The 14,431-nt window shown below is 49.0% G+C and overlaps 1 protein-coding gene across 2 annotated transcripts in view; it reads left to right on the top strand.

Moving 5' to 3' along the window:
* Positions 1 to 471: 471 nt before the first annotated feature.
* stxbp1a (syntaxin binding protein 1a) overlaps positions 472 to 14,431 on the top strand; it is a 121,023-nt gene continuing 107,063 nt past the window's right edge. The window contains exon 1 of one of the 2 annotated variants that reach the window (XM_078426367.1): positions 472 to 726. In XM_078426367.1, the coding sequence (XP_078282493.1) occupies positions 690 to 726 (37 nt within the window). In that variant the 5' untranslated portion in view covers positions 472 to 689. The remainder of the gene's footprint in view (positions 727 to 14,431) is intronic. The other variant, XM_078426368.1, reaches the window with a different exon arrangement.

Below are 14,431 nucleotides of genomic sequence, written 5' to 3'. Positions count from 1 at the left end.
TCAGCTGGTGACATATTGGTATTTCTCCCTCATTGTGCTGGTGAGGTTTCTTCTCAGTTCACGGCCCTGCCTATGCGGAATCAGCAGGAAACACCAACCCTTTTGCCGCATGCCCCTCGCCCTTTAACATTCTCTAAGCCCATTCATCTCCGCCCTCCTCTCTCTCTCTCTCTCTCTCTCTCTCTCTCTCTCTCTCTCTCTCTCTCTCTCTCCCCCCCCCCACACACACACACACCCCACACACACCCCACACACACACCCCACACACACACACTCACTCACCCCCCCACACACATACTCACACACACACACACACACTGACTCACACACACACACACTCACACAATCACACACACCCCACACCCCCCCCCCCCCCCCCCCCCCCCCACACACACACTCACAATCACACACACTCACACACAAATGTTGCACCTGGGTCGGGGAATGTCGCCGGGGGTGGATCACCCCTGTGTGCGGCGATGCCGTCTGTCTGTGAACATATAATGATACAGATTTATAACGGTGCAGTCTCGGTGGTGATTGCATCTGTCGGTGTGAGAGGCGAGGGCGGCGGCGCCGGCGGAGGCTGGTTTTCATGCTAATCCTCCCGGGAATTGGCTGGGGCGAGTGACGTCTGGCTGCTCTCTGCAGTCAGCTGATGGTGAAGGAGAGCGAGGGTTGCAAGCACCATGGCACCGATTGGGCTGAAGGCAGTGGTGGGGGAGAGTAAGTAACCGACTTTAATGTGATAGCGGGGCAGTTCCATGCAGAGTCTGGGTGCGGCGAGGAGTGTTGCTGGCGATGGGGATGGCGGTGCGTTGGGAGAGAGGGAGGGAGGGTGTAGATGGGGATGGGGATGGGGATGGGGATGAGCAAGGCCGGTGCAGATGCGGGGATGAGATTATGTTGCTGTGCTGGAGGCGAGAGCGGCGCAGTGTGCGGGTGGTGTGTGTGTGTGTGTGTGTGGACCACCGGCTCTGGTGCATCTGCCCCTCACAGCAGCCGGTGATGTTGGGTGACAGCCCGGCCGAGATCGACAGCCTCACCGGGAGCCGGCTATGCAGCTAACTACCCCCTCCCTCCACCTCCCTCCACCACCCCTCCCTCCACCCCTCCCTCCACCCCTCCACCTCCCCTCCACCCCGCCACCGAGGAGCGCAGTGCAGCGAGAGGCGGGTAGTCGGCTGCCGAGATCACACAAACACCGCTCCCGGAGCAACGGGCGGTCAGGGGGGGAAGGAGGGCGGGTGGCCCGGGCCACGCAGTGTGGGCTGCGGCTTCAGGCGGCTGTCGCAGTCCTTGCCCCCGCTCCCACTCCCCCTACCCCCGCTCCCACACCCCCCGCTCCCACTCCCCCCGCCTTGGTGCGGTGCGGCTCTGCGGTGGCGGTCGGTGGGGAAGTAGTGAAGTACACGACCGTGTGTCATTGCATCGCCCCGGTGCGGGCCGACGGTGCTGGGTGGACGTGTGAGCGGGGAGACACTGCCGTGTCCATAATCAGACCCACAGATCACCCCGACTCCGGCCCCACTCCCGGGCACATTCAGGGAGCGCCGCCGCTTGCCCCTTCACATGAGATGGGCACGTTTACCAGCAGATGGTTTACCCTGTTTACCCTGCCCACGACTGCCCACGACTGCCCACGCTACAAGCCGAACTATCTTCGGCTGAAACCAGTATCTGGAGCACTTTGTCACCAACAGTCAACCATCGCCCATGGTTTAATGGCGATGCCTTCATCTGCACTGTATCCAATTAAAACAATGTTTAAATGTCAGATGCGTTGGTCATGAAACTGATCTTCCCCGACGTGAGCGACGCTTCCAGTTACACGTGGGACTCAGTGAGGGGGGAAGGACCTCGCATTCTGCGAGAGGATTCATTCTGTGTTGTTATTTATAATCTGAGCTGTCAACCTGAAACGTAAATTATTTACCTCACACTCATTTTTAATAATCTTAGAATTGGAAGGTCGCATTTTGTATCGCTCAACACTGGGTACAAAATGGAAGTTTACAGGCAGTGTACAGTCAGGGTGGGATGTGGTGTCCAATCATTGGGATGTGATCGCGTTGGTGCTTGATGCACATCTGACAAGGTCGGCGCTGTTTTCATGACAGCTTCTGTTCAGACGCTTCGTGCTCAGGTTCAGTCCCATTGTAGGGTTGAGAGGACATTGTGGATTGCAGCATCGTTTGTTGATATTCCCAACCCTCTCCCCGAATCCTTCAGTTCATGGTCATGAATCCATTTAAAAGACAGGTACATGGATAGGAAATATTGAGAGGGATATGGGGCAAGACCAGGTAAAAAGGACTAGATGTATAGGAAGGAACTACAGATGCTGGTTTACAGTGAAGATAGGCACAAAATGCTGGAGCAACTCAATGGGATAGGCAGTATCTCTGGAGAGAAGGAATGGGTGCGTTTTGGGTCGAGACTAGCTTAGGTGGTGCATGGATGGCCTGTTTCCGTGCTGTCCGGTTCTATGACGATAACAGACGGTGTCTGACCTGTTGAAACCTCCGTGTGGAAACCTCCGTGCGTCCTATTCACACTGCAGCACCAAGACACAGGTACTAGGTCAGCGAGACTGGCCACGTGAGTAGTCCTCCTTAGCTGCAGCTTCCATGCATCATACGGAATCCAATTATTTGGAATTAGGAAACAGAAGAGTGTTTTCACTATAGGTCTGCAGAACATTTCAGGTCTTTAACGAAAATAGGTCTGCAGAATCCTTGCTCGGTCTTTAACGAAACATTAACTCTCTCTTCTCATAGATGCTCTTTGACCTGCTGAGTGTTTCTAGCATTTTCTTTATTATTTCAGATTCCCAGTGTCTGCAGTTTTTTTATTTCCAAAATGTACTATTGGCATGGGAACTAGAAGGGGTTACAAGATACAAGAAGGGGGTTACAAATGTACTATTGGCATGGGAACTAGAAGGGGTTACAATGACTAGGTGAAGTTGGTCAGAGACCAACTGCGATGTACAAAAGCCTAATGTGGTGTGATATTGGGGAACATGAGGGCATGGGTGAGGTGTTAATGAATAAGGTAGTCATCACCAAGAATGAGGTTGCTGTTTGAGTCTTGGCAAAGGAAGATGGAGCTGGAATTTGGGGGGACCAATTAAGTGATTGTAATTGTAATTGTAATTAATTTATTAGCCAAGTGTGTAAAAGCATACAAGAAATTTGCTTTGCCATACAGTCATACCAAAAAAGCAACAAGACACACAACTCCATAAACATTAACATAAACATCCACCACAGCGCTCTGTGACGGAAGCCAACGCTGTATTATCTTCTTCCCTCCTTTTCTCCCGTGGTCAGGGCAGTCGGGGAATAGACACTGGAAAGGCTAGCTGTACTTAAAATGGATACACTGTCTGGTCCAGATGGTCAGTGTCCTTGGTTACTCAACAACAACAGAATTGCAGAGGTTAGAATCCAGACAGTTACAGAGATACACAGCCTGGAAACAGACCCTTTCCACCACTATGCCGACCTTTTTGGCATCGATACTAATCCCATCTGCCTGTGATAAGGCCATATCTTTCTATTTGTACAGTGCATTCAGAAACTATTCAGTCCATTTCACTTTTTCCACATTTCGTTACGTTACAGGCTTATTTAAAAATGGATTAAATTCTTTTTTGTTATCATCAATCTACACACAATACCCCATAATAATAAAAAGCAAAAACAGGTGTTTAGAAATCTTTGCAAATAAATAACTGAAACATCACATTTACATAAGTATTCACACCCTTTGCTTTCACACTCAAAAATAAGCTTATGTTCATCCTGTTTCCCTTGATTATCCTTGAGATGTTTCTACAACTTGATTGGAGTCCACCAGTGGTAAATTAAATTGATTGGACATGATTTGGAAAGGCACACACCTGTCTATACAGTCCCACGGTTGACAGTGCATGTCAGAGCAAAAACCAAGCCATGAAGACGAAGGAATTGTCCATAGACCTCCGAGACAGGATTGTGTCGAGACACAGATCTGGTGATGGGTATAAAACACATTCTGCAGCATTGCAGGTCCCGAAGAGCACAGTGGCCTCCGTCATTCTCAAAACGGAGAACTTTGGAACCACCAGGACTCTTCATAGAGCTGGCCGCCCGGCCAAACTGAGCAATCGGGGCAGAAGGGCCTTGGTCAGGGAGGTGACCTAGAACCCGATGGTCACGCTGACAGAGCTCCAGAGTTCCTCGGTGAAGATGGTAGAACCTTCCAGAAGGACAATTTTCTCTGCAGCACTCCACCAATCAGACCTTTATGGTAGAGTGGCCAGACGGAAGCAACTCCTCAGTAAAAGGTACATGACAACCCACTCGGAGTTTGTCAAAAGGCACCTAAAGGACTCTCAGACCATGAGAAACAAGATTCTCTGGACTGATGAAACCAAGATTGAAGTCTTTGGCCTGAATGCCAAGCGGCACCACATCACCTGGCCAATACCATACCTACGGTGAAGCATGGTGGTGGCAGCATCATGCTATGGGGATGTTTTTCAGTGGCAGGAACTGGAAGACTAGTCAGGATCGAGGGAAAGATGAACGGAACAAAATACAGAGAGATCCTTGATGAAAACCTGCTCCAGAGCGTTCTGGACCTTAGACTGGGGTGGAGGTTCACCTTCCAACAGGACAACGACCCTAAGCACACAACAGGAGTGGCTTTGTGATGTCTGTGAATGTCCTTGAGTGGCCCAGCCAGAGCCCAGACTTGAACCCGATCGAACATCTCTGGAGGGACCTGAAAAAAAACTGTGCATCAACGTTCCCCATCCAACCTGATAGAGCTTGAGAGGATCTGCAGAGAAGAATGGGAGAAATTACCCAAATATAGATGTGCCAAGCTTGTAACATCATACCTAAGAAGACTTGAGGCTGTAATCGCTGCCAAAGGTACCTCAACAAAGTACTGAGTAAAGGGTCTGAATACTTATGTAAATGTGATATTTCAGTTATTTCTTTTTAATTACTTTGCAAAAATTTCTAAACGCCTGTTTTCACTTTTTTATTATGGGGTATTGTGTGTAGATTGATGATAAAAAAAAAAGAATTTAATCAATTTTAAGATATGGCCGTAACATCACAAAATGTGGAAAAAGTGAAGGGGTCTGAATACTTTCTGAATATATAGGAGGTGTTTGAGGACTGGAAAATTGTGAATGTTTCTTCAGTAAACATGGCTTCCACTCGACTGCTCTGGTGCAGTCTTCACCTGCATCTCCTCTGTGTCCCACAGTTTTGCTCCTGCTCCCCATCCTCCCAGACAGACAAGTATAGAGATCCCCTGGTCCTCACCTTTTTCTCCACCAGCCTCCAACATTTCCGCCATGATCCCACCAACATTCACATCTGCCGGTCCCCACCCTTGCAGCTTGACATACAGCTACCCTCCCCACACTTGTTCACTCATTCTTTCTCACCCAAAGTGCCCCCTCTCATCCAAGGGTTCCAGCGGACTTTCTAGGTAAAGTAAGAGCTTCAAATGCACTTCTTCTAGTCTTGCCTCTTGCATTCAGTGCTCCTGATGTGGAGGAAAAAAAACTGCAAATGCTGGTTTAAATCGAATGTAGACTCGGATAACTCAGCAGGTCAGGCAGCATCTCGGGAGAGAAGGAATGGGTGACTTTTTGGGTCGAGACCTTTCTTCAGACTGATGTCAGGGGAGGGGGCGGGACAAAGATAGGATGTAGTCGGAGACAGGAAGAATGGTGGGAGAACTGGGAAGGGGAGGGGATAGAGAGGGAAAGCAGGGGCTACCTGAAGTGGGAGAAGTCAATGTTCATACCACTGGGGTGTAAACTACCCAAGCGAAATATGAGGTGCTGTTCCTCCAATTTGTGCTGGGCCTCACTCTGACAATGGAGGAGGCCCAGGACAGAAAGGTCAGATTGGGAATGGGAGGGGGAGTTGAAGTGCTGAGCCACCGGGGGATCAGGTTGGTTAAGGCAGACTGAGCGGAGGTGTTCAGCGAAATGATCGCCGAGCCTGCGTTTGGTCTCGCCGATGTAGAGAAGTTGACATCTGGAACAACGGGTACAATAGATGAGGTTGGAGGAGGTGCAGGTGAACCTCTGCCTCACCTGGAAAGACTGTTTGGGTCCTTGGATGGAGTTGAGGGGGGAGGTAAAGGGACAGGTGGTGCATCTCCTGCAGTTGCAGGGGAAAGTACCTGGGGAGGGGGTGGTTTGGGTGGGAAGGGACAAGTGGATCAGGGACTTTCGGAGGGAACGGTCTCTGTGGAAAGCAGAAAGGGGAGGAGATGGGAAGATGTGGCCAGTAGTGGTATCCCATTGGAGGTGACGGAAATGTTGGAGGATAATTTGTTGTATGCGATGGCTGATGGGGTGGAAGGTGAGGACAAGGGGGACTCTATCCTTGTTACGAGTGGGGGGAGGGGGAGCAAGAGCGGAGGTACGAGATGTACGAGATGTAGAGGATGCCCTAGTGAGAGCCTCATCTATAATGGAAGAGGGGAAGCCCCGTTTCCTAAAGAATGAGGACATCGCTGATGCCCTAGTGTGAAACACCTCATCCTGGGCGCAGATGTGGCGTAGACGGAGGAATTGGGAGTAGGGGATGGAGTTTTTACAGAGGATGGGAAGAAATGTAGTCAAGATAGCTGTGGGAGTCAGTGGGTTTGTAGTAGATGTCGGTCACTAGTCTGTCTCCTGTGAAGGAGATGGTGAGATCTAGAAACGGCAGGGAGATGTCGGTCCAAGTATATTTAAGAGCAGGATGGAAATTGGAGGTGAAATTGATGAAGTCAGTGAGTTCTACATGGGTGCAAGAGGTAGTACCAATGCAGTCGTCGATGTAGCGGAGGTAGAGTTCGGGGATGGGGCCGGTGTACGTCTGGAACAGGGATTGTTCGACGTACCTGACAAAGAGGCAGGCGTAGCTAGGGCCCATGCGAGTGCCCATAGCTACGCCTCTGGTTTGGAGGAAGTGGGAGGAGTCAAAGGAGAAGTTGTTAAGGGTAAGAACCAGCTCTGCTAGGCAGAGGAGAGTGTTGGTAGATGGAGATTGGCTGGTTCTACAGTCGAGGAAGAGACGGAGGGCTTCGAGACCATCCTTGTGGGGGATGGAAGTGTAGAGAGACTGGACATCCATGGTAAAGACGAGGGAGTGGGGGCCTGGAAACCGGAAGTTATCGAGGAGATGGAGAGCGTGTGAGGTGTCTTGGATGTAGGTGGGGAGGGATTTGACCGGTGGGATACGATGGAGTCGAAGTAGGTGGAAATTAATTCGATGGGGCATGAACAGGCAGAGACAATGGGTCTGCTGGGACAGTTCTGTTTGTGAATTTTGGGGAGAAGGTAAAAATGGGCCGTGCGGGGCTGGGGAACGATAAGGTTAGAGACATTAGAGGGTAGAGCGCCGGAAATGGTGAGGTCCGTGATGGTGCTGATGATTAAGGTCTGGTGTTTATCGGTGGGGTCATGGTCCAGGGATAAGTAGGAAGAGGTGTCTGAGAGTTGTCGTCTGGCCTCGGTCCGGTAGAGGTCAGCACGCCAGACTGCCACAGCACCTCCCTTGTCAGCGGGTTTGATAACTAAGTCAGGGTTGCTGCAGAGTGAGTGGAGGGCTGCACGTTCAGGAGGGGAGAGGTTAGAGTTAGTCAGGGGAGTGGAGAATTTGAGGCAGTTGATGTCCCGCCAGCAGTTGGAGATAAAAAGTTCTAGTGAGGGTAGTTGGCCAACCGGGGGGGGGTCCAAGAAGAGGGGATCCACTGGAGATGGGAGAAGGGGTCATCACTGGGGGGCGAGGACTCCTTCCCATGGAAAAAGGCCCGGAGGTGGAGACGACGGAAGAAGAGCTCCTTGGTTCTTCTTCCTCGGTCATGGCGGACCTGGAACTGGTTGATGTGGGGGCGGAGGGGAACAAAGGTGAGGCCTCTGCTGAGGACTGACCATTCGGTATCTGAAAGGGGGAGGTCAGGGGGGCTGGTGAATACCCGGCAAGTGTGGGGGTTGGGGTCGGATGATAGTAGGGGAGCAGACCGAGCCCAAGGTAATGTCTGGTGGGCAGGTGGTTGGTGAGGGGAGGAGGGGGGGGGGCATGAGGATATTGCCTCCTTTACATTAGCAAGGCCAAGCGTAGACTGAGCAACTGTTTTGCTGAACACCTGCGCTATAAGGCCTGCTGTGCTGGAACTACCATTGCATCCATTTTAACTTCCCTTTCCATTCCCATATTGACCTTTCTGACTTGGACTCTTCCATTAGCAGAGTGAGGCCAGACACAAACTGGAAGAATAGCAACTCATATTCTGAAGGTAGACACAAAATGCTGGCGTAGCTCAGCGGGTCAGGCAGCATCTCTGGAGAGAAGGAATAAGTGATGTTTCGTGTCGAGAACTTCTTGAGATTCAACCCGAAATGTCACCTATTTCTTTTCTCCAGAGATGCTGCCTGACCTGCTGCATTACTCAAGCAGTTTGTGTCTATCTTCGGTGCGAACCAGCATCTGTAGTTCATTCCCACACAACCGGTATTCTGCTTTTGTGGATTACAACTCAGCAGTGGGAACATTCAATTCTTCCATTTCAAATACCACCCATTTCTCCCTCGCCCATTCTACTCCATGTGCAGAATACAGAGCCTTTATTTGTCATTCGGTACCGAGGTACCGAACGAAATTACGTTACCAGCAGTCACACAAAAAAAGAAACACAAGACACACGACCCCAACACAAACACCCATCACAGTGACTCCAAACACCCCCTCACTGTGATGGAGGCAACAAAACTTCTGCTCTCTTCCCCACGCCCAAGTCCCCGCGGCCGAGCCACACCGGGTGCACACATTTCTACCACCATCTCCCACCACCCCAGTCAACCTGCTTCTTTCCCCTCTTCCATACACTCACCTGTCATCACTGAGTTTCCCTTCTACCAACCCTCTTTTTCCTTCCCCCTCTCTCCCACTACCTATATCCCTTCCTCTGGGTTTACATTTCAAGGAATAGAACACATCACAAGAACAGGTCCTTCGACTCACGATGTGTGCTGAACATGATGGAAGACCATCAAGTTAGTAAGACAAGACCTGCCGTGTACAAAGCCATGCTGACTATATCTAATTAACCCTTTCTCCTCCAAACTGGAGTAAATCCTATCTTGAAGTATCCTCTCCAAAGGCTTCCCTACCACTGATGTGAGCCCCACTGATCTACAATTCCTTGGATTCACTCTACTTCCCTTCTTACATAAAGGAACAACATTAGCTACTCTTCAACTCTCCAGAACTTTATCTGTGGTTAGCAAAGATGCAAAGATCTCCTCTCTTGCCTCTCTCAATGACCTGGGATAAATCCCTTCAGGTCCTGGGGAGTTATCCACCTTAATGCTCTTTAAGAGCCCTAATACCTCCTGCATCTTAATCTCAAACTGCCTTTGCAGATTAGTGTTCTCCATCGGATACCCACAGACTGTGGCTAGACCTGAATACTATAACTGGCTGCAAAACAAAGTCCGGCAGCCCCTGATCAACTTAATACTCACTTTGAGGTGATGACTTCCCATCAAACTCGAGTGTGCCTCTTCCCAGGGTCACTGTTGCAGAGGTTAGATCGGCCTTCCCATGGAAAGCAACTGGCCCAGACGGAGTTCCTGGCCGTGTCCTTAGGAACTGCATGGACCAGCGAGAGGGAGGGTCTTTAATCACCTCTGTTCTGAGGTACCCAACTGCTTCAACAGACCACCGTCCTAGTGCCAAAGAGAAGCAAGACCTCATGTCTTAACAACCACCATCCAGTGCCCTTGAGATCCACCATCATGAAGTACTTTGAGAGTCTAGTTATGGAACATGTTAAACCCAGTCTACCCAGCAGCCTTGACCAACTGCAGTTTGCCTACCACCACAACAGGTCACAATAGACAATAGACAATAGACAATAGGTGCAGGAGGAGGCCATTCAGCCCTTCGAGCCAGCACCGCCATTCAATGCGATCATGGCTGATCACTCTCAATCAGTACCCCGTTCCTGCCTTCTCCCCATACCCCCTCACTCCGCTATCCTTAAGAGCTCTATCCAGCTCTCTCTTGAAAGCATCCAACGAACTGGCCTCCACTGCCTTCTGAGGCAGAGAATTCCACACCTTCACCACCCTCTGACTGAAAAAGTTCTTCCTCATCTCCGTTCTAAATGGCCTACCCCTTATTCTCAAACTGTGGCCCCTTGTTCTGGACTCCCCCAACATTGGGAACATGTTATCTGCCTCTAATGTGTCCAATCCCCTAATTATCTTATATGTTTCAATAAGATCCCCCCTCATCCTTCTAAATTCCAGTGTATACAAGCCCAATCGCTCCAGCCTTTCAACATACGACAGTCCCGCCATTCCGGGAATTAACCTAGTGAACCTACGCTGCACGCCCTCCATAGCAAGAACATCCTTCCTCAAATTTGGAGACCAAAACTGCACACAGTACTCCAGGTGCGGTCTCACCAGGGCCCGGTACAACTGTAGAAGGACCTCTTTGCTCCTATACTCAACTCCTCTTGTTACGAAGGCCAACATTCCATTGGCTTTCTTCACTGCCTGCTGAACCTGCATGCTTCCTTTCATTGACTGATGCACTAGGACACCCAGATCTCGTTGAACTCCCCCTCCTCCTAACTTGACACCATTCAGATAATAATCTGCCTTTCTATTCTTACTTCCAAAGTGAATAACCTCACACTTATCTACATTAAACTGCATCTGCCATGTATCCGCCCACTCACACAACCTGTCCAAGTCACCCTGCAGCCTTATTGCATCTTCCTCACAATTCACACTACCCCCCAACTTAGTATCATCTGCAAATTTGCTAATGGTACTTTTAATCCCTTCGTCTAAGTCATTAATGTATATCGTAAATAGCTGGGGTCCCAGCACCGAACCTTGCGGTACCCCACTGGTCACTGCCTGCCATTCCGAAAGGGACCCATTTATCCCCACTCTTTGCTTTCTGTCTGTCAACCAATTTTCTATCCATGTCAGTACCCTACCCCCAATACCATGTGCCCTAATTTTGCCCACTAATCTCCTATGTGGGACCTTGTCGAAGGCTTTCTGAAAGTCGAGGTACACCACATCCACTGACTCTCCCTTGTCAATTTTCCTAGTTACATCCTCAAAAAATTCCAGTAGATTTGTCAAGCATGATTTCCCCTTCGTAAATCCATGCTGACTCGGAATGATCCCGTTACTGCTATCACCCTGGCCCTACATTCATCTCTGGAACGCCTGGAGAAAAGGGACACCGACGTCAGACTCCTATTCAAAGACTACAGCTCAGTTTTCAACACCAGTATAGCATCCAAGCTCATCTAAAAAAACTTGTGGATCTTGGAGTCAGCACTCATCTATGTAACTGGATCCTCGACTTCCTGACCAACAAACCATAATCAGTGAGGATAGGGAACAAATTATCCTCCACGATAATCCTCAACGCTGGTGCCCCACAATAATGTATTCTCAGGCCCCTCCTTTACCCCTTGTACACTCGTGACTGTGCAGCCAAATGCCAATCCAACTCAACTTACAAATTCCCAGACAACAACACACTTGTGGGCCAGACATCAAATAATAATGAGAAGGAGTGTAGGAAGGAGATTGAGAACCTCGTAACCTGGTGCCTAAAGAACAACCTCTCCCATCAGGCGAGAGGTACAGAGGTGTGAAAATGCATACTTCTACATTCAGGGACAGTTTCTTCCCAGTTGGTATCGGACCACTGAACCATCTTCTCACCAACTGGAGAGCGGTCCTGACTTCCCATCTACCTCATTGGAGACATTCAAATTATCTTTAATCAGACCTTACTGGAATTTATCTTGGAATAATTGTTATCCCTTTATCCTGTATCAGTACACTGTGGACGGCTTGATTATAACCACGTATATCTTTCCGCTGACTAGATAGCATGCAACAACAGCTTTTCACTGTACCACGGTACACATGACAATAATAAACTTATCTCACTGTCCTCTATTTCCTTCTCCTTAGTGAAAACAAATGTAAAACATTTGTTTAGTACCACTTCTACATCCCAGACTCCAAGCACAAATTCCCTTCTTGATCTCGAGTGGTCCTACTTCTCAATCTTATTTCGAATCTAGCTATAAAAAGCTTTGGGATTTTGCATAGTCTGACTCGCCAATGCCATTTTGTGGCCCCTTTTTGGCACTTCTAATGGCCCGCTTGAGTTCTTTCCTTTCTTTCTTTATTATCCTCAAAGGCCCTATCTGATTCCATCCTCTTAAATCTTGCATGCAATCCCATTTTATTTTTGACCAAATTTACAACCTCATCAAAGGTTCCTTTCCTTTGCCATTCCAATCCCACCTCTCCACCAGAGCATGCCGACTAGGACCTTCAATCAACAAACTTCAATTGGTTTTTAAACGATTCCCACATGGAAGGCGGAAGTTGAGGTGTGATGTGTTAGACTTACATAAAATGATGAGAGGCATAGATAAGGTAGACAGTCAGAACCTTTTTCCCAGAGTGGAATGTCCAACGCTAGAGGGTAGGTGGATGGTTTAAGTCTTTTACACAGAGAGTGGGTGGGGGCGTGGAATGCATTGCCAGGGGTGGAGGTGGAGGCAGATAAAAATGTGGTGTCTAAGAGGCTTTCAGATAGGCACATGGAAGTGCAGGGAATAGAGAGATATGGATCATGTGCAGGCGGATGGGATCAATGCAACTTGGCATCATGTTTGGCACAGACATTGTGGGCCGAAGGTTCCGTTCCTGAGTGGTGTTCTATGTTCTTTGTCACATGTAGACTCACCTGACTAGCTCCCTGCGTACCTCCCTGAGCTCCTGTCCAATAAAGTTGTCGTTAGCCTTACTCCAGTTTAGTACCTTCCCGCAAGTCCAGCCTGCTTTTCTATTGAAAATAATATTAAAACTTAAGGAGTTGTGATAACTATCCCCAATACTCTGGCATTGTGATGCTAGTCAACTGGCCAGGCTCACCTTCCAACACAAGGTGCAGTGTGTTCCCTTCTCAGGTGACATGGTGGCGCAGCGGTAGAGTTACTGCCGTACAGGGCTTGCAGTGCCGAAGACCTGGGTTCGATCTGGACTACAGGTGCTGTCTGTACGGAATTTGTATGTTCTCCCCGTGACCTGCGTGGGTTTTCTCTGAGATCTTCGGTTTCCTCCCACACTCCAAAGGCGTACAGGTTTGTAGGTTCATTGGCTTGTTTAAAGTGTAAATTGTCCCTGGTATGTGTCGGATGGTGTTAATGTGCGAGGTTCGCCGGTCGGCTCGGACCTGGTGGGTCAAAGGGCCTGTCTCCACACTGTATCTGTAAACTAAATTAAACTAAACTAAACTCAGGTTAGACTACCAACATATAAATTCAAGAAACCCCCTTGGATGCAACTCACAAATCCTGCCCCGGCTAAGACTTTGCCTGAGCACATCCCAGTCAATATTGGGGAAGGTAAAGTCACCCACTAAGACAACCCTGTTGCTTTGGCATCTCTTGGAAATCTCTCCATATATCTGTTGCAATCCGTCTACATGCCTGTTGCAATCCGTCTACATGCCTGTTGCAATCTGTCTACATGCCTGTTGCAATCCGTCTACATGCCTGTTGCAATCCGTCTACATGCCTGTTGCAATCCGTCTACATGCCTGTTGCAATCCGTCTACATGCCTGTTGCAATCTGTCTACATGCCTGTTGCAATCTGTCTACATGCCTGTTGCAATCTGTCTACATGCCTGTTGCAAAGCTGGGTGGCAGTGTAAACTGCGAAGAGGATGTTAGGAGGTTGCAGGGTGACCTGGACAGGTTGAGTGAGTGGGCAGATGCATGGCAGATGCAGTATAATGTAGATAAATGTGAGGTTATCCACTTTAGCGGCAAAAACAAGGAGGCAGATTATTATCTCAATGGAGTTAGGTTAGGTAATGGGGAGGTACAGCAGGCAGTGATGAAAGCTAATGGCATGTTGGCCTTCATAACGAGAGGATTTCAATATAGGAGTAAAGAGGTTATTCTGCAGTTGTATAGGGCCCTGGTAAGACCACATCTGGAGTATTGTGTACAGTTTTGGTCTCTTTGGTAGTTTTGGTCTCTTTCTATTCCATGCCCTCCAATTTCTCCCATCCCCCAACCCTCCCAGTCATTATGCTCCTTTTCCCACCTCCATAGCTCCCTCCTTCGGCAGCTCAATCCATATACCTAATGCTATTTGTGTAAAAATGTTGCCCCTCAGGTTCCTATTAAATCTTTCCTCCCCTCAACTTAAATCTATGTACTCTGGTTTTCAATTCTCCTATCCTGGGTAAATGACTGTAAATTTACCCCATCTATTCCTTTATTTACCCTATCTATACCTCGAAACGATCACCCCTATCCTCGTGCGCTCTGAGGGCTTTGTCTAAATCCAGA

Source organism: Rhinoraja longicauda, chromosome 31 (assembly GCF_053455715.1).
Source record: "Rhinoraja longicauda isolate Sanriku21f chromosome 31, sRhiLon1.1, whole genome shotgun sequence".
In the NCBI taxonomy this organism is placed as follows: domain Eukaryota; kingdom Metazoa; phylum Chordata; class Chondrichthyes; order Rajiformes; family Arhynchobatidae; genus Rhinoraja; species Rhinoraja longicauda.
This window is presented reverse-complemented; position numbering and strand designations above follow the sequence as displayed.